The sequence below is a fragment of the Trachemys scripta genome, chromosome 1, assembly GCF_013100865.1.
Source record: "Trachemys scripta elegans isolate TJP31775 chromosome 1, CAS_Tse_1.0, whole genome shotgun sequence".
Lineage (NCBI taxonomy): Eukaryota > Metazoa > Chordata > Testudines > Emydidae > Trachemys > Trachemys scripta.
In genome coordinates, this window is record NC_048298.1 from 222,976,851 (window position 1) to 222,999,764 (window position 22,914).

At 41.5% G+C, this 22,914-nt stretch overlaps 1 protein-coding gene across 2 annotated transcripts in view; it reads left to right on the top strand.

Annotated features, from left to right (window-relative positions):
- Positions 1–22,914, top strand: part of PRKX (protein kinase X-linked) — a 128,706-nt gene that overhangs the window by 54,788 nt on the left and 51,004 nt on the right. For both annotated transcript variants that reach the window (XM_034757450.1, XM_034757461.1), the window contains exons 2-3: positions 11,425–11,593; positions 19,990–20,253. In XM_034757450.1, the coding sequence (XP_034613341.1) occupies positions 11,425–11,593; positions 19,990–20,253 (433 nt within the window). The remainder of the gene's footprint in view (positions 1–11,424; positions 11,594–19,989; positions 20,254–22,914) is intronic.

Below are 22,914 nucleotides of genomic sequence, written 5' to 3' on the forward strand. Positions count from 1 at the left end.
GTATTTGCATTTGCTGATTCAGTGGCTTTTCATTAGTTTTCCTTTGGCAATTGTTTGCAGTGATAGTGGACTTTTCTGCAAAGGAGTCACAGCCTGGACTGGGCCTCCTATACTCTTGCTCATTATTTTGGCTTCAGCTGTAGCTGACTCAATCTGAGTAGCAATGGTTATTGCTTTTTCTAGTGTAAGTTGTGGTTCTAGAAGTAAGTGTTCTCTTACATGAAGTATGGATGTTTTCTCAATGAGCTGGTCTCTAATCATCTCATCTGCCATATTCCCAAAGTCACAAGTTACAATCAGACTCCTCAGGGAAGCAATATACTGCATTATAGTCTCCCCTAGTTTCTGCTCACGCTGGCGAAATCTGTAGCGATTAGCTACTACATTCACTTTTGGCACAAAAAAGTTCTTTAATGCAGTGAGTGCAATCTCATATTTATCATCTGCAAGGGGAAAAGTATAAAATATACGCTGCCCTTCTGCTCCAAGGCAGTGGATTAGCAGAGCACGCTTTCTTACTTCAGAAATCTTTGTAGCACTGATTGCAAGCAAATAAGTCTCAAACGTTTGGATCCAGACAGTAAAAGCAATTGGAGGCTCACCTGGGCTTTACAGAAAGGGTGCAGGTGGGTTCAGAGGCAGAAGAGCCCATCCTTGTCGCCAAAATGTTGTATCACCCAGGCAAGGTATTAACAAACTTCAAGAGAACTTTATTTACAGTGGAAATCTCTTTACCGAGCTGTAGCTGCACACTCTGTAACTCTCACTCAGCCTCCTCAACTCCTCCCCCCTCCTTCCTGTTTCCTGTCCTTTCAGACTCCCAACAGCCAGTGCTCCCAGTTCTAATAATCACATGCAGCATCTAAACACCACAAGCTCCTGCTCCCGGACTTTTAAAGCATGATCTGAATGCCAACGAATACTGACTCTGATGAACAGAGAGAGGACGCAAAAACTACTGGCAATGACCCTGCCTGGAAATACCATATCTCCTGCTTCCTCACTATTAATGTAGGAAACTGTTCACTCAAATATCTTGGCTGATCAACAGCTGTAATATAGACTTTTTACATTATAATTATATAAAATTGCACGAAGAAACAAATACTCCCACTTCCTTTACTGTTTTCTCTTAGCAAGGCTTTGAGGATGGCAAAATTCGGAAGCCCGATGTGGTAATTCTGGCTGGGGCCAAGGCAGTCTGGTTTGAAGTTTGTACAATTGGGTATGCATAATTCTTTTCTATCCTGAATTTCAATGACACTTCAGCCAAGCTGGCCTAGTATTTCTACACGCCTTCCTGTGGACTCACTCGTACTGTGGATTCTAATAGAGTAAGGTTATCTGATCAAAGAAATAGTTGAGATTCTTCAGAGTTCTGCAATCTAACTAAATTTGCAGAAGGCTCCAGGAGTGTGTTCTTCTCATGGAAACAGATGATAATGGATTAATGGTTAGCATTTTCTGTACTTAGAGTACACATATTTGCCCTTTCAGCTCTGAAAATCTGGAATTGTCTTGCCCGACTTCCCAAACAGCAGAAATTCTCTTTACTCCCTGAAGAAACACACTTCACTGCTTACACGAATCTTCATTTACCATACGTTATTTTGATGGGTGAGTGTTTTTGTTCAAAAAGGAGGGGAACTTCTAAGAAAAACTGTTCAGTTAAGTACCATTTTTATGATATATAAACTCCTTTGTTTATTCTAAAAATGCAACACTTAGTTGCAGTAACCAAGCAACGTACATGCATAGTCACTATCCTGCTGAAGCAACATTATTGCTTCATTGTAACATTCCCAAGATTCATCCAGAACAGTATTTGGGACTACTAAAGTTGTTCTGTACAAACTAAATATAGTATTTTAATGATATTGGCTACAGATCTCCAGATACTGTATAATCTAGTATCAAAGGGGTAGCCGTGTTAGTCTGCATCTGTAAAAGCAGCAGAGGGTCCTGTGGCACCTTATAGACTAACAGACTTATAGGAGCATGAGCTTGCGTGGGTGAAGTGGGTGCCACAGGACTCTTTGCTGCTTCTATAATCTAAGTGAATGCACTTATGGACAGGACCAGTGTTCATTATTTTAAAGCAATCCTAACTATGTACTTATCAAAGTAGTACGTAAAGCACACATTGCCAAGGGACAAGTCTACTTACCTGTGACCAGCCCGGGTAGCTGGACACCAAGGTGATAACGGAAAGGGGTGAATAATCCTTCCCATGGAAGCAAGAGAGACCCTCCAGTAGCTTCCAAGAATGTACTGGAGAGCAAGAGCCAGTCAATGTGTTGGCAGTCTGGTCCCAACTCCTGTGTTCTGCTGCAGTGAGAGCCTGTGCAGTTTCTCCCTGATGCATGGGGTATAAGCATAACATGCACAGTCCCCTCTCGATCCCACCCACTACCTCTCTTCTGTGCAGCTCAGCCTGGGTGGTTCAGCTCTTAGGATTCTCGGCACCCATGAAGCTACGGCCAGAATTTTCTCTCAAAGTAAATATTACAATGCCAAAATGTACTTACAAGAGAATTATTTGCAACCATAATTTTATCTCTCCTGTTTAGCTTATGCTAAGCAACAACTAAATGACACTTGACTTTGGAAGAACGAGTTAGGAGTGTGATCAGATTTAACTGTGTAGTCCAGAGGTGGCCAACCTGAGCCAGAATTCACTAATGTACATTGCCAAAGAGCCACAGTAATAAGTCAGCAGCCCCTCATCAGCTCCTCCCACCCACTGGCAGCCCTGCTGATCAGCGCCTCCCCCTCCCTCCCTGCACCTCCCGATCAGCTGTTTTGTGGCGTGCAGGAGGCTGGGGGAGAGGGGTGGAGAGCAAGGACACTGCAGGCTCAGAGGAGGGAGTGGAAAGGGGTGGAGTGGGGGCAGGGCCTGTGGCAGAGCCAGGGGTTGAGCGGTGAGCACCCCCCGCACACTGGAAAGTTGGCACCTGTAGCTCCAGCCCCAGAGTTGGTGCCTATACAAGGAGCCACATATTAACTTCTGAAGAGCCACATGTGGCTCCAGAGCCACAGGTTGGCCACCCCTGGTGCAGTCAATACAGGAGTGAAAAGAGTTAACAAGGCAAACAGTATGAAAAGTTTGAGCTTTAATAACAAATACTTGTATATCATCCTTGTGTATACACTTTGTCATGTCTCCTGAAGAATGCTGTAAGTAGGAAAATATAGAATAAAATGCATGTGCACATGCACCAATTAAACAATAGTCTTTCTCAATAACATATGCACAAGAGACTAACAATCGTTTAAAAAATTATCATTGGTGACAGCACTTTCCTTCCCTCCCGCATATTACATTAATCTTCCTTGGCTGAATAAGCCTGAAGGAGACTTTCTTTACAGTACATCTCTGCTCTCTACAGTTGGGGTGGGGGTCTTCTAGTCCTGGATGGCCTGGAGAGGGTTGAGAGGGTGGCCTGGCAATCCGTAGTCAAGCCAGAGTGTTTCATATGTCTGTGTTGAGTGCAATTTGTATGAGGACTATTTTAAAAATCAGCATTAATTCTCATGTTTAATACCATGTTATGGAGAAATTAATGCTTACAAAAAGTCTTGATAATTAGAGGGGAAGACCTTCAGTACCCTATAGTGGAGAGGCCAACATATGAACTAAAATTGAAAGCACAGGACTTGAGCAATGCTTTTAAGCTATATCATGCAAGTATGCATTCACTTTGTACATGCACACTGTACTATGTATAGCAATGTGTTTGCTGAATACTAAATATTTACTGCTTATTACATGAAATTTCATTAAGATCATTGCTCTTGACTGCAAAATGATTAGGAAAAAAGCAAATTGATGTAAGGAATGTTGGATAATCTAAAATGTGCAACTAAAACTTCAGTTCAAATTCAAAACAGTGAATATTTTTGTTTGGGGTATCCAGAACAGCATATTCATCACAAGTCCTGGAAGGTTTGTGTGCTTCCATTTGTCATTGGCAGTTGTCTTAGGCAGTCTTACTTTCTTTGGTATTTTCTGAGAGAGAAGCCTTGAACATAATTGGTGAAATTCTAATAGAAGAAAATTAATACCATTTAAAAAAAAAAAAAAAAGACTTCTGCTTTGCAAAAAACAAACATTAGATGTTTCCCTGATTGAGTAGAGAGGAAGGATCATTGATTGGATCATAACTTCTTTCTTGCAAAAGCTTATGTATTAGTTTACACAAAGAAGACCTTGATTGAGATAATTTGTCGAACAATAAAACTGGTTAGGGAGGTTGTACTTTCTTGCCTGTCTGTGAGTGCGTCTCCTTTTTTTTTTTTCCCCCCTCTGCCACTATTTGCCACAGGTCTGAAATAACCTGCCAGTCTTTACAACTGAGGCAACGCTACCTGAGTGAGATTATTACCGAATGAGTCCATGAGACCATGTCTTGAAGCTGATTGATTTGTTTTGAGAGTCCCATCATATGTAAAGTTAAACTAGCAGGAGTATGGAAAATCATACAATCCAAAATAAAATATTCAACACAGTAACTATGACAATTTTGTGAAACATGAGATCAGAAATGCAGCAGGTCCTAGAAACAAGTTTCCTTCCCTTCTCTTAGAAAAATTTGTGTTCATTTGGTAACTTAAAACACACACAATAGCTTTCACTTGTATTGTGTTGATGCTATTTTTTATTTATTTATACTGAGTTCATATTTGGAAATGTAAATGTCTGTCTCAGATTAATTTCTAATAGCTTTTTCTAGTTGTCACTGACCTAATTTAGAAACATAATATGACAACTTTTGGTCAACAGTTCACTGAGCATTTGTAACTTTAGTTTTGGTGTCTCTTTTAGCTCCCAATGCAGCTATTTAAAACTACATGCTGCTACATTTAAAAAAAAATAACATTGCTTTTAGATTTGTCTAAGTATCTAATACTACACAGATCATTAATACTTCAAATATGTTGGGCATGATGATGCTTTGATTAGAATCATATTTTACTGCATAAGCCCACCTGAAAACAAGGTTGTTTACAGGTATAGTCATGTAATGTGACCGCATTAAGGGATTTAATCACATGATAAATTTCCCAGGGTAAGTTAGTGACATATTGTAATATGTTACTAAGCCTTCTCTGAGCTCTGTTTACAGTTTTGGTGGTTAAATGAAAGCACTGTAACTCAGGCTAGGTGTGACCACAAATTGTTTTGTTAAAATCTTTTGTGTTTGGACACAAAAGCCTTTCATGGGTTTACTCTGCTACAAAATTTGTCTGCATATTTCTGAAACTTGTATCTGAGTACAGCTGAACTCCCATATGGTGCTCCTATAAACTGGGTTAGTGATTTGCACTTCATGTTCTTGAAGATAATTTTAAAAACAAACTGACTACTTTACAGATTGTTGCTTGTTTTAGCAAATGCCTTGTCTCTATTGTTCTCAGTTAGAAACACTTGAAAAAAAATAGCTAAATGAAACAGGAAAATATGTTAAGCATGTAAACACACAGAAAAACTTGATTATTTGTAAAAATTACTTGCATCTGTAGTGTGGAAGGTAAACTGGAGCATCTAGCTCAAACAAAAGGCCAAAGGATTCTGCATTTTATTTTATCATTTGTTGCTGGTAAGCTGCCCAGACAACTCAGTTCTTACCCCATAAAGGCTCCTTGGCATTTGTAGGCAACTGTCTTCAAGTGTGGGCCATTCATGAGAGATCAATGTTGTGTGAGTTCAGCTCAACTTGCTGATAGCACTGACATATATAAATGAGCTTCCTTTTGGTGCATGCACAAAACATGCATTTAGTTCATCACACAATTAGCCATTTTCTATCAACTTGTGAAAGAATGAGTAAATGATTAGAAAACATTCACTATAATGATAGTTCAGTCTATTTAGCTTAACAAAGAGAAGGCTAAGGTAGGGTTACCATACGTCCGGTTTTTCCCAATCATGTCCAGCTTTTCGGCAATCAAACCCCCATCTTGGGGGGAATTGCCAAAAAGCCGAACATGTCCGGGAAAATACCGGCCGGGCACTTCCCCTCCTGCGGCTGCTCTGCTCCTCCCCTGACTCTTCGGCTCTGGTTAAGCTTCGGGCAGCCCCCATGCCTCCGGACCCTGAGCTGCCGGCCGGGCATTTCCCCTCCCGGGCTCCAGCTGCTCTGCTCCGGCGGTGCAGGGTCTGGAGGCAAGGGGGCTGCCCGAAGCCAGTAGCCCTCGGGCAGCTCGGCTCTTAAACAGAGCCGAAGAGTCAGGGGAGGAGCAGAGCAGCCGGGGGCGCAGGGTCCCCAGGCATGGGGGCTGCCCAAAGCCCGAGTGCTACCGGCTTCACGGTTTGCCGGGCAGCCTCCAGACCCTGCACCCCCGGCTGGGCGCTTCCCCTCCCGGGCTCCAGCTGCGCTGGGGAAGTGCTGGCCAGGGGCGCAGGGTCTGGGGGCTGCCCGGCAAACGGTGAAGCCGGTAGCGCTCGGGCAGCCCTTTTTGCATGGCTGGGAGGGAGGAGGGGGAGTTAGGGCGGGGACTTTAGGTAAGGGGCGAAGTTGGGGCGGGGCTCGGGGTGGGAAAGGGGGGGGGCAGGGCCCTGTGGAGTGTCCTCTTTTTTTTATTTTTTAAATATGGTAACCCTAGCTAAGGTGTGTCTTGATTAGTGTATAAATATCTGCATGGGGAACAAATATTTAATAATGGGGTCTTCAGTCTAACCGAGATAGGTAAACATGATCCAATGGCTTGAAGTTGATGTTAGACAAATTCAGACTGGAGATAAGGTGCAACTTTTTAATGGTGAGAATAATTAACCATTGGAACAATTTACCAAGGGTTATTGTGGATTCTCCATCACAGACAATTTTAAAATAAAGATTGAGTTTTTTTCTAAAAGACATGCTCTAAAAATTATATCAAGGAAGATTTATGACCTGTGTTACACAGGAGATCAGACTAAATGATCAATGGTCCCTTCTGGTCTTGGAATTTGTGTCTATTAACTGTAGCTAGGCTTTGTGTCTATTAACTGTAGCTAGGCTAGGTTGCAAGAAATCATGCAGACAATGGGGAGGGTTGGACAATAATTATTTAGTGACAGTGAGATTTGAAAGTTTGAACAGTTACAAAACTTTGTCAACATCACATGAACATAAGAACGGTCATACTGGGTCATATTAATGGTCCATCTATCTCAGTATCCTGTCTTCTGGCAGTGACTAGTGAGGCTTCAGAGGAAATGAACAGAGCACATCAATTTTGAATGATCCATCCCCGTGGGTTGTTTTTTGCTCTCTTATGTTTTAGTGTCCTTAGCTAGTCGCTATTCAGATTCTCCCTTGGCCTGCCTTAGTATACTTTTACACTTGACTTGCCAGAGTTTATGCTCCTTTCTATTTTCCTCACTAGGATTTGATTTCTATTTTTAAAAGAATGCCTTTTTGCCTCTAACCACCTTTTTACTCTGCTGTTTAGCCGTGGTAAGGTATTTTGGTCTTTCTACTGTTTTTGGTTGGGAGGTTACATTTAGTTTGAGTCTGTATTATGGTGTTTTAAAATAGTCTCCAGGCAGTTTGCAGGCTTTTCACCCCCGTGACTGTTCCTTTTAATGTCTGTTTAACTAGCTTCCTCACTTTTGCCTAGTTCCCCTTTTGACGTTAAGTGCTACTATGATGGGTTTTTTTGTGTGTGTGTTTGCCATTTTACCCCCTACAAGGATGTTAAATTTATTATATTATGATGGCTATTACTGAACAGTTCACTTACAAGATGTAAATGTACCAGATCCTGCCTTCCATTAGGACTTAATCAAGAATTGCCTCTGCCCTTGTGAGTTCCAGGACAAGCTGCTCTAAGAAGCAGTCTAAAAACTTTATCTCTGCATCCATTCTTGAGGTGACACATACCAAGTCACTATGAGGATAGTTGAAATCCCCCATTATTATTGCATTTTCAGCCTTTGTAGTCTCTCTAGTCTCCCTGAGCATTTCACAATCACCACCCTGGTCAGGTGCTTGGTAATATATTTCTACTGCTATACTCTTATTGTTCAAGCATGGAATTTCCATCCATAGATTCTATGGTATAGTTTGATTCATTTAAGATTTTTACTTTCACTCTGCCTTCTTTCACATGTAGTATCTCTCACCCCACCGGCACAACCTCCTCTAATTCCTGTATATTTTGTACTCTGGTATTAGTGAGTTCCATTGATTATCCTCATTCTACCAAGTTTCCTTGATGCCTGTTATATCAATATCCTCATTTAATGCCAGGCACGCTAGTTTATCCTCTTAGTATTTAGACTTGTGGCAGTTGTATTTTGTCAATGTTCAGTTGCTTGCCTTTATATGTACTATTTAAATGGGACTCTTTTACGTTTGACTGTTTCTCACTAGCTCCTACCTGTAGTTTATGAATGTCTTTCCTAACTTCTTCACTAGTCTATAATTAACTCATCCCTAAGGGATGTCTTCCCCCAAATCGTGTGCTTCCTACTCACCTTTCTGCCTTCCATCAGCCCTTAGATCCTCTGCAACCTTTTTAATTTTACATACAAGCCATCTGTTTCCATTTTGGTTTAGGTGGAGTCCATCCTTCTTGTATAGGTTCCTACTTTCCCCAAAGTAAATAGCCTTAAATCAAATTCTAATAAGTTTTCAAGCAGTGTCTTTTTTACTTTCTCCATCTCTGCATTTCAGTTATCAATGGAGATATTTAATCATCAATTTGTGCATATATGGTATAATGGATGCTTGTCAACAAAAAATCAAATCCTTGAATTCTAACTATAGTCTTATCTAAAGTTGTGTCCATGCAAAAGCATGGCCTTTTCAAATTTGGTACAGTGTATAAACATTAATAAAAAATTAATAAATTTGACAGATAGTATGAACTTTCTTTGGTTTGAGGCAGCTTTGGGAAAAATGAATTTTGTCATTACTAATTTTAGTACTCTAGTTTGAAGTGTTAACTTTGGTCATTTTGCCTTATTCTCTCTTAATTTCTCCCATAACTATAATTTGTCAAAGGGAGATTGGAGTTATGGAGAGAGGTTTGCAAGATTGGCACGTGACTGAATATTTTTACAAATGCTTTTACCTTTTAACTTGATTTCTTTAAACTAATTTGTGATGTTAAGCTATTTACTTGTGATTTCACTTAGATCCTCAATTAACTTTAGTCAGTGCTGTAAAATGGGTGAACAGACAATGCAAGCACAAGTATTGTATAGGAATTTGCTTCCTCTCCTAAGCAAACTAAAGTTCTTAATCTACATGCATTGTTTTTAAGCTTATAATTTTTTTAAGAATGGTGTAGTGATACTCTGTTGATGAAAGGTATATTTGAAGTGTGTAATGGCAAAAAGATTTGTAGATGTGAATCACTTCATGATGGATTTACTTTTATAATATCAATTTTAATAAGGACATCATGTAAGGTATACATTAAATAAAAAATAGAGGTAAATGCATGACTGAAGTGCAGCCGTGTGTGTGTGTGGTGGTGGTGGTGGGGGGGTGTTTCTACAGGAGTCTTTCCTCCTCATTCCTAACATACACGATCTGCAAAAGAGGGCATGCCACTGAAAAATTGGCCTTTTTTTGTGTGGTATGGAGACACAAGACCACAAACAATTTAGTATCAAATCTAGGGTTACTATATTTCAACAATCAAAAGAGAGGATGGGGGAAGCCCCACCCTAGCCCCACCTCTATCCACTCCCTCCCACTTCCCACCCCCTGACTGCCCCCCTCAGAACTCCCATCCCCCCCACTCCTTGTCCCCTGACTGCCCCCTCCTGAGACCCCCCCACCCTAACTGCCCCCACCATGTTCTCTGTCCAGACAGCGGAGGGACAGAGGGTTGGTCCCACACCGCACAAGATGTGCCAGGATCTAGTTTTAAATTTACCCCCTGCCCTTGCTTCACTGAAGGGGGGAGGGGAGAGTTGCTCTTAACTTGTGTGGGGTACCAGGGAGTGGAAGCCCCTCCCCCCCCAAGTGACTGGTGCAACCCCTCCCACTCCAGCTGTGGAGCTGCACCTGGCCCGAGGGGCTACAGGGTCCGCCACTCCGGGAATTTCCCTCCCTCCTGCTGTGGCTGCGGGAGGCTCCCTTGTCCTGCTTGCAGTTTTGGCGGGCATGATGCAGCAGCCAGAGGGGAGGGGAGGGAAGGAAACCCCCCTGTTTCCCACCCCAACGCCAGGCAGCCTCCTTTGTGAGGGCTCGGCCGCGCTGCCCTGCCCGAGCTGCAGCCGCGCCGGAGAGTGTCCGAGGGCTGCAGGCAGCACTGGAGCTGCCGGAGGATGAGTCGGAGCCGGCGGGAGATGTCCCGGGAGAAGTTTCCCTGCAGGCTCCGCTCCAGCCAGCAGAAAGCCGGGAGCCCGAGGCCGCCCGTGCTGGCGGCGCCGCATGGAGGGAGGTTACGGGCTTGGGCGCCCAGGGAAACTTCTCCCGGGACAACTCCCCGCTCAGCCCGGGGCGGGGCCGGCTCCGACTTGTGCTCCGGCAGTCCCATCAGCTCCAGCGCTGCCTTCAGCCCTTGGACACTCCCCGGCGCGGCTGCAGCTCGAGCAGGGCAGCGTGTCAGGGCCTTGGCACTCGCCACCCAGGGCTGGCGCCGGGGGGCACTGGTTGGGTCTGGGCTCAAGGAGCGCCCAGCTGTGAGTGTGGTGCTGAGCTCAACAGAACCCCTAGTGGCTCCTCGGCGAAGAACCTCTCCGAGCCCTGCAGTCCCTGGGATGGGCGCTCAGAGGCTTGCTCTGGCAGGATTACCATACGTCCATATGCCGGCCGGCCAGGAGGGATTTTTAAATATCGAAAAACCTGGACGTTTTTAGATGTTTAAAAATTCCTCCCAGACGGCCATTTAACAACCAAAAAGCCGGACATGTCCTGGAAAATCCGGACGTATGGTAACCCTAATCAAATCTGTTGTTTGACCATGTTTTATGTTTTACCTGCACTCTGCAATTCTGCCAATGTTTTGAGATTTCATTGTCTCCTCTTCCCCCCCGCCCCCATTTTGTTTGTGTAAAACATATTTCATTGTATATACTTTTCTAATGTGCTAAAATGTAATGTGCTGAAAGGGAGAAACCAAGAAAAATATGGACTGTCATATTCACCTTTACTTGATGACCTTTATCTAAAAACATTTATAATTTTTGAAGAATCATAGAAGTGTAGGTCTGGAAGGGACCTCAATGGGATTTTGCAACAAAATATTGATAAGAAATTGCTGTGAAGATGTCATTAAATCTGTGTGTGTGTGTGTGTGTGTGTGTGTGTGTGGCGGGAGGGGGGGAGAGTAAAAAATACTGATGAGAAGTTGGAATTCAGTTACCCCGCTTCAGTGGGCAGGAACTGTTACTTTGACAAACTTATTGCATTTTTGCATTTTATATGTACAATTATAGAAAAGATTGGTTCATTTGACCTTTTGTTCTTTAATTTTCAGGCACAGGTACTTTTGGGCGGGTTCATCTGGTGAAAGAAAAAATGGCCAAACGTTACTTTGCCCTGAAAGTAATGAGCATTCCAGATGTCATTCGGCTAAAACAAGAACAACATGTACACAATGAGAAGTCAGTCTTGAAAGAGGTCAATCACCCATTTCTGATCAGATTGTAAGTCTTCCTTCTGCCTTCACTTTTTCTTGGGTGTGGTTATTTTTTGGACCAGATATTCAGTAACAACGAACTTTAAATTGGCTTAAATAGTGTCCTTTAAGTCAGGAGTTCTCAACCTTTTTCTTTCTGAAGCCCCCCTCAACATGCTAGAAAATTTCCAGGGTGCAGTGGCGAGGAGGGGACTCGGGGCTCCTGGCCAGGGGTGGAAACTGTTAGGCATAGGTGTAGTTTGACTTCTATTGGGGAGAGGGGAGGAGCAGCAAGGGCTGGCAGGGCTGTGGCCAGCTCTGCACAGCAGTGTCCAGGGAGGGAGTGCCACCTCCACGCCCGACTCACCTCAGCAGGCCACCCACATGTCTGGGGCTGTGTGCTGGTGGCTGCTCCCCGAGGGCTCTGCTGGCACCTCTGAGCGGCTGCGTGAGCAGTCAAAGGGGGCTGGGAACTGAGGAGCAGCCACAACACTGGGTACCAGCAGCAGATGGGGGAATGCCACGGCTGCCCACTACATGGCACCACCAGCCAGAGGAGCAGCTGCTCCGCACCACCTGGCTCTAACTTCCTGTCTAGGACCTGGCCGGTGGGGTGGGGTGAGGGGTGGGGAACTGGGGGAGAGGAGGTGTGTGGGAGGGTGGAGCTGCCCCCAGGACGGCCCCACTCTGGGTAAGACACCGCAGTTCAGGGGCCCAACACCCTTGTGCCCCCTCAACTCTGCTCATGGGCTCAAGGTTTCTGCCTGGTTGGGGTTTCGGGACGCACATTTTTACTATATTAATGGAGGGGGTACGGTGTCTGGGAGGGAGTTTGAGTGCAGGAAGGGGGCTCCGGGCTGGGATGCTGGAGGGGGTGCGAGGTGCAGGCTCTGGCCGGGAGGTAGTTACCACAGGTGGCTCCCAGCCGGCGGCGCAGCAGGGTTCAGGTAGGCTGCCTGCATGCCGTGGCCTCATGCCGCTCCCAGAGCTGGCTGCGGCCAGCTGCTGCTGGTGCATATCTGCATGCCCCTTGGGGGGAGGAGCGGGTCTCCGAGTGATGCCTGTACTCTCAGCTCCCATTGGCTGGTTTCTGGCCAATGGGAGCTGTGAAAATGGTGCTGGGGGAAGGGACAGCGCATGCAGAGCTGCCTCCCCCCACTGCCAGGGGCGCGCAGAGCCATGCCAGCAGTAGCCAGCTGTTTCCGGGAGTGGCATGGGGCCACGGCAGGCAGGCAGCCTGCCTGAGTGCCCTGCAGTGCCATGGATCTTTTAGCAGCCGAGAGAACACAAGGGGGCAGCCAAAGAGCCTGGTGGGCTGGACAGAAATGTTAGTTGTACTGGATCCAGCCCGTGGGCCGTATTTTGCCCACCCCTGCTTTAAAGTATGAAGTTTACAAGCTGTTCCCATTGTATTGCATTTCCCTTATGTGTGAAATTAGATGATTCTACCTTCTGAAGCACGTGCGCAGGATCCACCTGGGGCTGTTACAGCGCAGCTCTTTAGAGCACTCTACAATTTATGCCCCTTCAGTTTACATTGCCACAATATGTAGACAAGCCCTACATGTTCACACATCAAGTAGTAACTTCCTCAGAACAGACGTGAGATAGGAAAAAAAATTGCATTACTGCCTTTAATATACCTTTACTGTGAATAAAGCACATATGGGAGACTAATCTGCTACCTTTCATAGCATAATGATTTTCACTGTTATTTTAAATTGATTTATGGACCTCAAGTCCTCTAGGAATATTGCAAATACATAATGTCTGAATGATGGATTTTTGTTTTAGCTGCAGATTTGTAAAATCACATGTATAGCCAGGCTGCTCCCAATGAGTACACACATGAATGCAGCTGAAGTCAGCATTAATCTATACTTGTTTGCCATCCATATCTGCCTCTTTCAGAAAGCTCATAATAGAATTCAGCATTGCTGTACTAATTCTACACACTTCCAATCAAACTAGACCACTTCTTGGCTTCCTTTGATATATATGATGCGAGCAAAGCAATGAGTCCAAATCAGGTGCAGGGGCTGACTGGAATTCCTTGAATCCATAAGCAGAACCAAAATGTGGTTTTCCAGAAACCAGGTCTGCTAGTGACATATGGGCTCAAATATTTACTTTAAAAGCATTAGACATTTGAGGTCAAAGAGCATAATTTAAACATTCAACCGCTAATTGATCATGGATGGTTGCAGCTGAAATAAGTGTCTCTTGCTTTTACACCAATACTGTTTGCTCTAGAGAAGTTTTCAAACAGGGAAAAAATGATTCATTAAAGTGTTACAGCTGGCTCATTAGCATGGTGAGATGCCAGGACTTTTTGAGTCAGATGGAAAATAAGTGTGGCAGAGCTAATGCATCTGGTCTCTCTGGGGTGAAATCAAACTTGTGCTACTGTTAGCAGGTGAATTATTCTCTTTTTTGCTTTTAGAGAGGTTGCGGGAGCTAAAGTTTTAAAGTGAGACTAGAAATGCTAATGGTGACTGGAGTTTGAGGAGCAGATGAGGATAGGTGACATTTTTTTAATAATTAAAAAAGCAATTTGTACATTAAAATGTGTCCCTGTCTCTCTCCCCTCTTTGTACATCACTTGTCTTAAAATGTGAGGTGAGGTGAGGACAGCAATTTTGTATGTTCTTCCTGTTGGAATTCTGCACCATTGCACAATGCAGAATTCATGTTCCCTGCAGAATTTTATTTTTCCACACAGAATTTCTCTCCCCCATTCCCACCCAGGCCTACCATCGTCAGCTGGGACTCCTGCAGGCAGTCCCGAGTCTATTATATTGTTGTTTTGATAAAATATGCTGAATTTTGCAGAATTTTAAAACACTGTGTGCAGAATTTTTAATGTTTTGGCACAGAATTCCCCCAGCAGTAGTCTGTTTGCACAGTGTCTAGCACAATAGGGACCTAATCTTGATTGGTATCTCTGAATGTTCCTGCAATATATAAAGTTAGTAGAAATATCCTATGGTAGTTTGGAGTGAGGATACAGCGATCCTTGTACAAGGAAATGGATGTAAGCAAATGTATTTAACCTAGGGAGAGAGCAAAATTTGGTCTTCTCTTAAAACAAAAGAAAAAGGTAAAACTTGCAGCCCTCACTTTCATAATATGGTGGAATAGGATATGAATATTAGTTATTTACACAAAATACATACTGTATAGTGATGACTGGCTGTACCATCTCTCAGATCTGAAATGTAACAGAACTTGGTGTGGTTATACATTTAAATATGCTTCTTGAATAATCGTGCTCAGAGGCAAAATAATTTTTAGTAGCCAATTTCATTATGGAAAGAAGAATGGAGGGGTCTGTGGGTGTGTCTCTGTGCACGTGCAAGATGTTTACTTGATGGATGAAAGAGTAGCAGTGAGGTGATACTCTTTTCCATTCAACACACACCTACTTTTGTTGTTCCTTCTTGTACCTGAACTCAACTTGTACAAGTGCCTGTCTAAAATTTCACCTTGATATGTGCTTGATTGCACAATTAACAATTTGTGCTTCTGAGTCTCCATTTACATACTCAAATGTGACATTTGTTTAGGAAATGCTTGTTTTATACTGTTGCAACAGCCAGGCAGTGTAATCTTGTATGCTATCTTCAGTGGGCATATTAAGGTAAAAACCAGTCTTACAGAAACAAGGATGTGTCCTAAGTGAATTCAATTGTAACTTTGTGTATTTATGGCTTTCAGAAAAATAATAATTAGGAATAAAATTGAGCCCTATGTTTGATCGTCCCATTAATATCAACTAGTTGCTTGGTTGTAAGAATGCAGAATAGGAGTCTTAAGTTGGCCCTGTAAACATAAGATCCAAGTGCTAACTTCATATTAAAATAATGCATGTTGGCTTCGCCTCAGATTTTGTAAGCAAATTGAGTTATTAATGCTGCATTCATTTAAAGGAAAAATACACCTCTACCTCGATATAACACTGTTCTCAGGAGCCAAAAAATCTTACCGCGTTAAAGGTGAAACCGTGTTATATTGAACTTTCTTTGATCCACCGGAGTGTGCAGCCCTCCCCCCCCCCCCCCCCGAGCACTGCTTTACCACATTCTATCCAAATTCGTGTTATATAGGGTAGTGTTATATCGAGGTAAAGATGTAACTTTTTTTAAATGAAAATAAACTCCTTTAAGTCTTACTGTATGTACTGTTTTTTCATTGTCAGTGACATCTTAAGTTAAAAACTAATAAGAATACTCCCAGCCTTACTAAATTATGGATTAGCTGTTGGCAGTTATTTTAATTTTTGCTAAATGATTTAAGAGATGCCTACAAAAAACAGTAAACTGGTGTTCACATCCAGGTCTTCCAATTTTGGCCACATTTTGCCTTACGTCACAGTACTTTTTTAAAAGAAGAGTTGTCTGGTTTTAAGATTTTTCTACTGCTCTGAGCTACTTTTCTGGTCTATACAGCTGTTCTGTTTGATTTCTTAAAATTAGGGCTGTCCAGTGATTAAAAAAAAATCACGATTAATTGTGCGATTAAACAATAATAGAATACCATTAATTTAAATATTGTGGATGTTTTCTACATATTCAAATATATTGATTTCGATTAAAACACACAGAATACAAACTGTACAGTGCTCACTTTATATTTATTTTTGATTACAAATATTTGCACTGTAAAAGACAAAAATAGTATTTTCCAATTCATCTAATACAAATACTGTATTGCAATCTCTTTATCATGAAAGTTGAACTTACAAATATGGAATTATGTACAAAACCCCCTGTATTCCAAAATAAAACAATATAAAACTTTAGACCCTACAAGTCCAATCAGTCCTACTTCTTCTTCAGCCAATCACTCAGACAAACAAGTTTGTTTTCATTTGCAGAAGATAATGCTGCCTGCTTCTTGTTTACAATGTCATCTGAAAGTGAGAACAGGAGTTCGCATGGCACTGTTGTATCACAAGATATTTACATGCCAGATGCTCTAAAAATTCATATGTCCCTTCACGCTTAAGCACCGTTCCAGAGGACATGCGTCCAGGCTGATGATGGGTTCTGCTCAATAACGATCCAAAGCAATGTGGACCGACACATGTTCGTTTTAATCATCTGAGTCAGATGCCACCAGCAGAAGGTTGATTTTCTTTTTTGGTGGTTCGGGTTCTGTAGTTTCTGCATCAGAGTGTTGCTCTTTTAAGACCTCTGAAAGCATGCTCCACACCTCGTTCCCCTCAGATTTTGGAAGGCACTTCAGATTCTTAAATCTTGGGTCAAGTGCTGTAGCTATCTTTAGAAATTTCACGTTGGTATCTTAGCATTTTGTCAAATCTGCTGTGAAAGTATTCTTAAAACGAACGTGTGCTGGGTCATCATCCAAGACTGCTATAACATGAAATATATGGCAGAATGTGGGTAAAAGTGAGCAGGAGACATACAATTCTCCCCCAACGAGATCAGTCACAAATTTAATTAATGCATTATTTTTTTTAACGAGTGTCATTCTTTTATGGGCAACATTATCTCCCGTAAATGTAAACAAACTCGTTTCTCTTAGCGATTGGCTGAAAAAGAAATAGAACTGAGTGGACTTGTAGGCTCCATAGTTTTATGTTGTTTTGTTTTTGAGTGGTTATGTAACCAAAAAAACCTAATTTGTAAGTTGCACTTTCATGATAAAGAAATTGCACTACAGTACTTGTATGAAGGGAATTGAAAAATACTATTTCTTATATGAACTGTAAAAATTATAAATTTGTAATAAAAATATGAAGTGACCACTGTACATGTTGTATTCTGTGTTGTAATTGAAATCAATATATTTGAAATTGTAGAAAAAAAATCCAAAATATTTAATAAAATTAAATTGGTATTTTATTGTTTATCAGTGCGATTAATCGTGATAAACTCAAAAAAATTAATCACATGAGTTAACTGCAATTAATCGACAGCCCTACTTAAAATACATTTCTCAACTCAGAGTATGCATGTTTGAGTTATTCAGCATGTTCCATAGTGCAATTCTTCTGTGACTGGGTGTGGGAAGAGTTTATCAGGGATTTTTATTGGCAGAACAATGTAATTAGGATTTTACTTTATTTAGGAAAAAGATGTCAATGACCGCCCTTCACATCCTTGTTAGAAAAAGACATTAACAACATCAAGCATGGCCCAGAGTTCTGTGCCCTGTTCCCCCAGGCTAACCTGTGCTGGGGCTGAGAATTGGGAGCTGTACTGGTTTAGTTCTCATTGTCTCAATTTTGCCTTTTGCTAGGCTTTCTCAGGTTCCTGTATCAGGGAATGAAGACTTACTTTTGTCAAGACTCCCACAGACTTAGGAAGAACCAGTTGAGCTACTATCCTGCTCTTCCTGGGGCTCCCACAGCCTGTCTGGGAAGCAGGTAATTGTGCAACAAAAGCTATTTTTTAGAGTTCAAAAATTGGAATATTTTTGACGGGAAAATACCCTTTTCACACAACTGAAAAGTTTTTTCCGCATAGGGAATAATTAAATGAGGGCTTCTTTGCTGCCTGTCTAGGAGGCATCTGTCAATTTTACTTTCTGCCTGTGAAATTGACAAAAGCTTATCTTGGTAGCGCTGCTGTGGTGGTGCACCCTGGTTCTGCCTCTTAGCCCTACGCTCCTCACCCTCCATCCAGTTTTAAGGCCAGTGAGGCTGAGTGCCCAAGCTCTCTGCCTCTCTGGCCCTAGAGGTAGGGTGTGGAGACTGAGAGGCAGAGCTCTCTGAATTTTTTTTATGGGTAGAGATCTGAATTTTCCAGCCAATTCTGCTTTTCTCCTCCTTTCCCTACAATGCAGTGGGCAAGATGTTGCTGATGCAGCAGAAGCAGTAAGGGGACAATTCAGTTTAGAAATTGCAGGATGTTTCTCAGAACACCTGTTCACTTGATACTCCAATACAAACTTTCTTCTTAACAGATTTGCCCTTTAGGCCGACAGGTTGGATACAAATGTGGCATTTCTTCTGTTCGCTATGGGTGGAAAAAAAATTATCTTCCCTTTCTAGCATATGCTAGATAATGATCTTGTGTTCAGTACAAAACTTTTTGTGAGAACAGTTCTAATTTATACTTGCTATTTTATTAATTCTTTTAGTCTAATGCCATGAGCTCATGATTGAGGAGTGTGGCCCCATTGTGCTAAGCATGCTTATGTAATGAGTGTGTGTGACACACACAATCAATCTCAATCTCTCTCTCTCTCTCTCTCTCGGCCTTCACTATTAGTTGTTCACTTGTACTTAATAATAGCCAGCATGTTTTGATCAACCTCTCTCTTCCTTCTGACTTAAATGAGCTGGAATGTATTTCCTTAATGTTGCATAGCTTGTTTTTCACTGCTGGGTGTAGTAGTACTACTGAAAAAGCAGTATTTCTCAATTGAAAGAGGAAAAAGAATCTGTAGGATGGGGGTACTTAGTATCAGCTTAATATCTGGGTGCAAATGTTTCTTTATAGTAGTGCTTAGAGGCCCTAGTCAAGACTGAGGATTTTATTAAAGCTAATCCCTTTGTTGTCATTGGTGCAGCAGTTGCACATCAAAACTATGATGTGGATGGTAAGTCAAGATGGTCTAATGGTTAAGTCATAATATGGGGTGTGAAAAGATGGGAGTTCTGTTTCTGGCTATGCCACAAACTTCTGGCAAGCCACTAAACTTCTCTTCCCAAATTTCCCTAAAGTTTAAAATGAGGACGATAATCCTTTACTAGTTCACATTGCTGTTTGTGAAATATCCTTTTGAGAACCTTGAATGGAAGAAACTATAGAAGTGCAAGATGCTGAGATATGAAACTTCTATTAAGACATGACTTAAATAATAATAAAAAAATGGTTTGGCTATAGTGTATTTTTCTCCATTTAGACACTTTGTCATAAGCAGTTTTCCAAATTTAGATCACTGTTTGTTTTTCATTTGGGCTTCACTATGTTGAGTACAATATAGGAACACAGGAATTGTCTTAATAGATAAAGAACAGTGGCTCATTGTATCTGTAATAGTGGCCTGTATAAGATGCTTCAGAGGAATGTACAAGAAACCCTATGGCAGACAATTATGGGGAAAACCTACCTACAAAGGGAGGCTTTATTTCTAAGCTTGGCCAGTTAGTTGTTGGCTTGTACCATGAAGAGTGAAAGTTTATATCTTGTCTAAGGCAGGGGTGGGTGTCTCTCCCCTACCTAATTTAACTCTGGGAAATCTTATCCATATATCCATCAAATATACCTAAAAATCCTACTGAGCTCTTGATCTTGGAGATATCTTGTGCAGTGAAATCCGCAAGTTAGCTATGCATTATTTTAGAATACTTCTTTCCAAGAGAGAATGGAACAACACCAGTTTACAGAATATCTTCTTTGTTTTACAAATGATTTATTGGCTCAATATTTAATAAAGACTTTTTTGTTACAGATTTTGGACCTACCATGATGAACGCTTTTTATATATGTTAATGGAATATGTACCTGGAGGAGAACTTTTTAGTTATCTGCGCAACATGGGGCGTTTCAACAACAGCACAGGACTGTTTTACTCTGCGGAGATTATTTGTGCAATAGAATATTTGCACTCCAAAGAAATCGTTTACAGAGACTTAAAACCTGAAAATATATTATTGGATAAAGAAGGGCATATCAAGCTTACAGATTTTGGATTTGCTAAAAAGCTGGTGGATAGGTAAGACTTTTTAAAATCACACTTAAAAAGTAAAACATAATTAAGTTTGGGTGAGAAGTAATGTTTATTTTCAGTGCTCAATTTTTCATTCACTCTTAGTGTTGTTGACATCTGAGAGAACCACATTTACGCCCTTGCTACCAGGAGGAAAGTAATACTGAAACAAACTGCTGTACAATAGATAGTATTCAGCAACATTCATAGCAAATAGCTCCACTGTGGCTAAGGAATCGCTTTCTACAAAACATTGTGGATGTTCTTGTGCCTTGATATTTCATTACATGAACTGCAAAACACCAAGTGACTCATGTGAAATGAGCAAACATTAATCTGTGAACATCAGTGTTAAAATGTGATATTAACCTTTCAGACTTAGAAGTAAAAGTTGTTTAACTTTTGAATGCATTATAATTGATTTTATTTTCTTGTTACTGTTACATTTTGAGGGACTTTTTGAAAGTGGAGGGGAGAGAGGGCATTTCAGTTTGGATTAAAGAACATTTGGTAATTATTGAAATACAATTACAAAAAAACTAGACTGAAGACATAAGGACATTTTCATTGAAAAACCTTATGGCCCATACCATCTCCCCTGTAGATATGCTGCTGTATATATTTTATGTGAAACGCATCTATTGCCTTTCTCTGGTAGAAAGGGATATCAGTTTGCTGATCATTTAAGGGTGAAGTCTGAATAGTGTATCTTGTATCTCTTGGCCTATCCATAAACATTGGAAACATGCTAATAGGCACAGTGTAAAAGAATATATTTAGGTGGTATTTGGGAGGAAAGGGAAGGGTTGCTATTAGTCATGTGAGGATGAATTTAAGAAGGAACAACTTAAGCTGAATATTAGAGAAAAATCCCTGACAATGAGGACTCTGGCCTGCAGGGTAAGGGAAACCCCATTTGACTAGGATGCTAAAAACTAGACTGGATCATATACTAAAGCTAACAATATTTCATTGACAGACACAAACTTGATGAGAGATTATTCTGATCTCTTTGATCACTTTTGTTCTACTTTAGCATATGTGGCAATTTTACAAAGGGGACCCAAATGGATGTGGTTCAGCTGTAGCTACCCTAACATACACCTTAAAGTGACAAAAACAGAACATGGCAGGCTGAATCATAACAGCAAGGTCACTTGGGAAACAAACTTTTGCTTGCATCTTTCCAATCCTGTGCTGGCTAAAGATGATGCTGGTTGGGCATAACAAAGTACCAGCCAATTGAGGTTATTTATAAAAGATTCTTCCAACTCTTGTGAACACCTGAAACACATTGAGGCTAAAGATCAGTTGAAAAACGCAATGATCAAATCTGTATTTGATTCTGTCCTAATTCAGTTAATGCTGGGCATATATGGAATCTAGTAGCTCTTGTTTTTAAAATATGAATGAACCTCATGTGTTGAGGTTGTTCTGTAATAGTAAAGGTTCTTGAACATTGGAGGTCAGGTTTGTGATAAAGTAAGGTTAATTTTAATTTCTGAGCACCACATTTAACTGGATTGTCTGGATTTGCTTTACATTAATAATATAGAAATGATTGCTCCACCCCTGCCTGAATAAATTTAACTTATTCATTGTTTTGAATGAAAGATCTTTCTTGTCTTTAATGGCAGTTTTAATAGACAATTATGGAGACAGTTCCTGATTTACACAAGTTATTATAACCCAGTGGCAGTTCTTACTTCAGAAATTCATAAAACTCCAATTCACTGAATTCTGCCGACTAACAAGAAACAAACCTTTATTGCATGTAGTAAATTAGTGGGTCTCATTATGAATTGTACTGTATTTGTACTAATTCCCATGATTTTGTTTTTAAATGTAGATACTGCCACTTAGTGGCTGATCTAAATTTGATGTTTGGTGTGGTTAAGTATAATGGGTATAACTCAGCATCAACAGTGTGACTGAACAATATACTTCGATTTTAGCAATTTAAAATCCAGAACAAAGGGAAAGTGGGTTAATTTGAATATATTCTGTAATATTATACTGTAATACCTCTCCTGTATTTTGTATACTGTTTACATTTTCTCTCCTATTTCAGAAAAGTAGTTGATAAGATTATAGTCTGGCACTTTACATTAGGTTTGACTTGAGTATAGTAGAGTGGTGTGTAATTTATAGCTACTCCAACTGTAAAAGAGATAAGGAGAGTAATACAAAGTACGCTGTTCAGCAATGGGGGTGGTATTTACTAGCCATAAATGGTAGTTTATCAAACCTATGCTGCTAGTTTTAATCTTTTCTAAGGGTTAAACATTATTCTCCCTTCATATTATTGTGAATTTAAAATTACTATTTTTTTTTTTAATTTCTTTTTTACTATATATCTGGGTGAGCCAACTACAGCCCGCAGGCCAGACCCAGGCTGTCAGGGCTATGGATCCGGCCCGCAGGATTGCCAGCCCTGCGCTGCTCCCGGAAGTGGCCGGCACTGCGGCTGCCCTCACCTGCAGGCACCGCCCCATGCAGCTCCCATTGGCCGGGAACAGGGAACTGCGGACAATGGGAGCTTCGGGGGAAGTACCCGCAGGCAAGGGCAGCATGTGGAGCCCTCTGCCCTCCTCCCCCACCTGAGCCACAGGGACATGGTGCAGGCCGCTTCCAGGAGCGGCGCGGGGCCCGGGCAGGCAGGGAGCC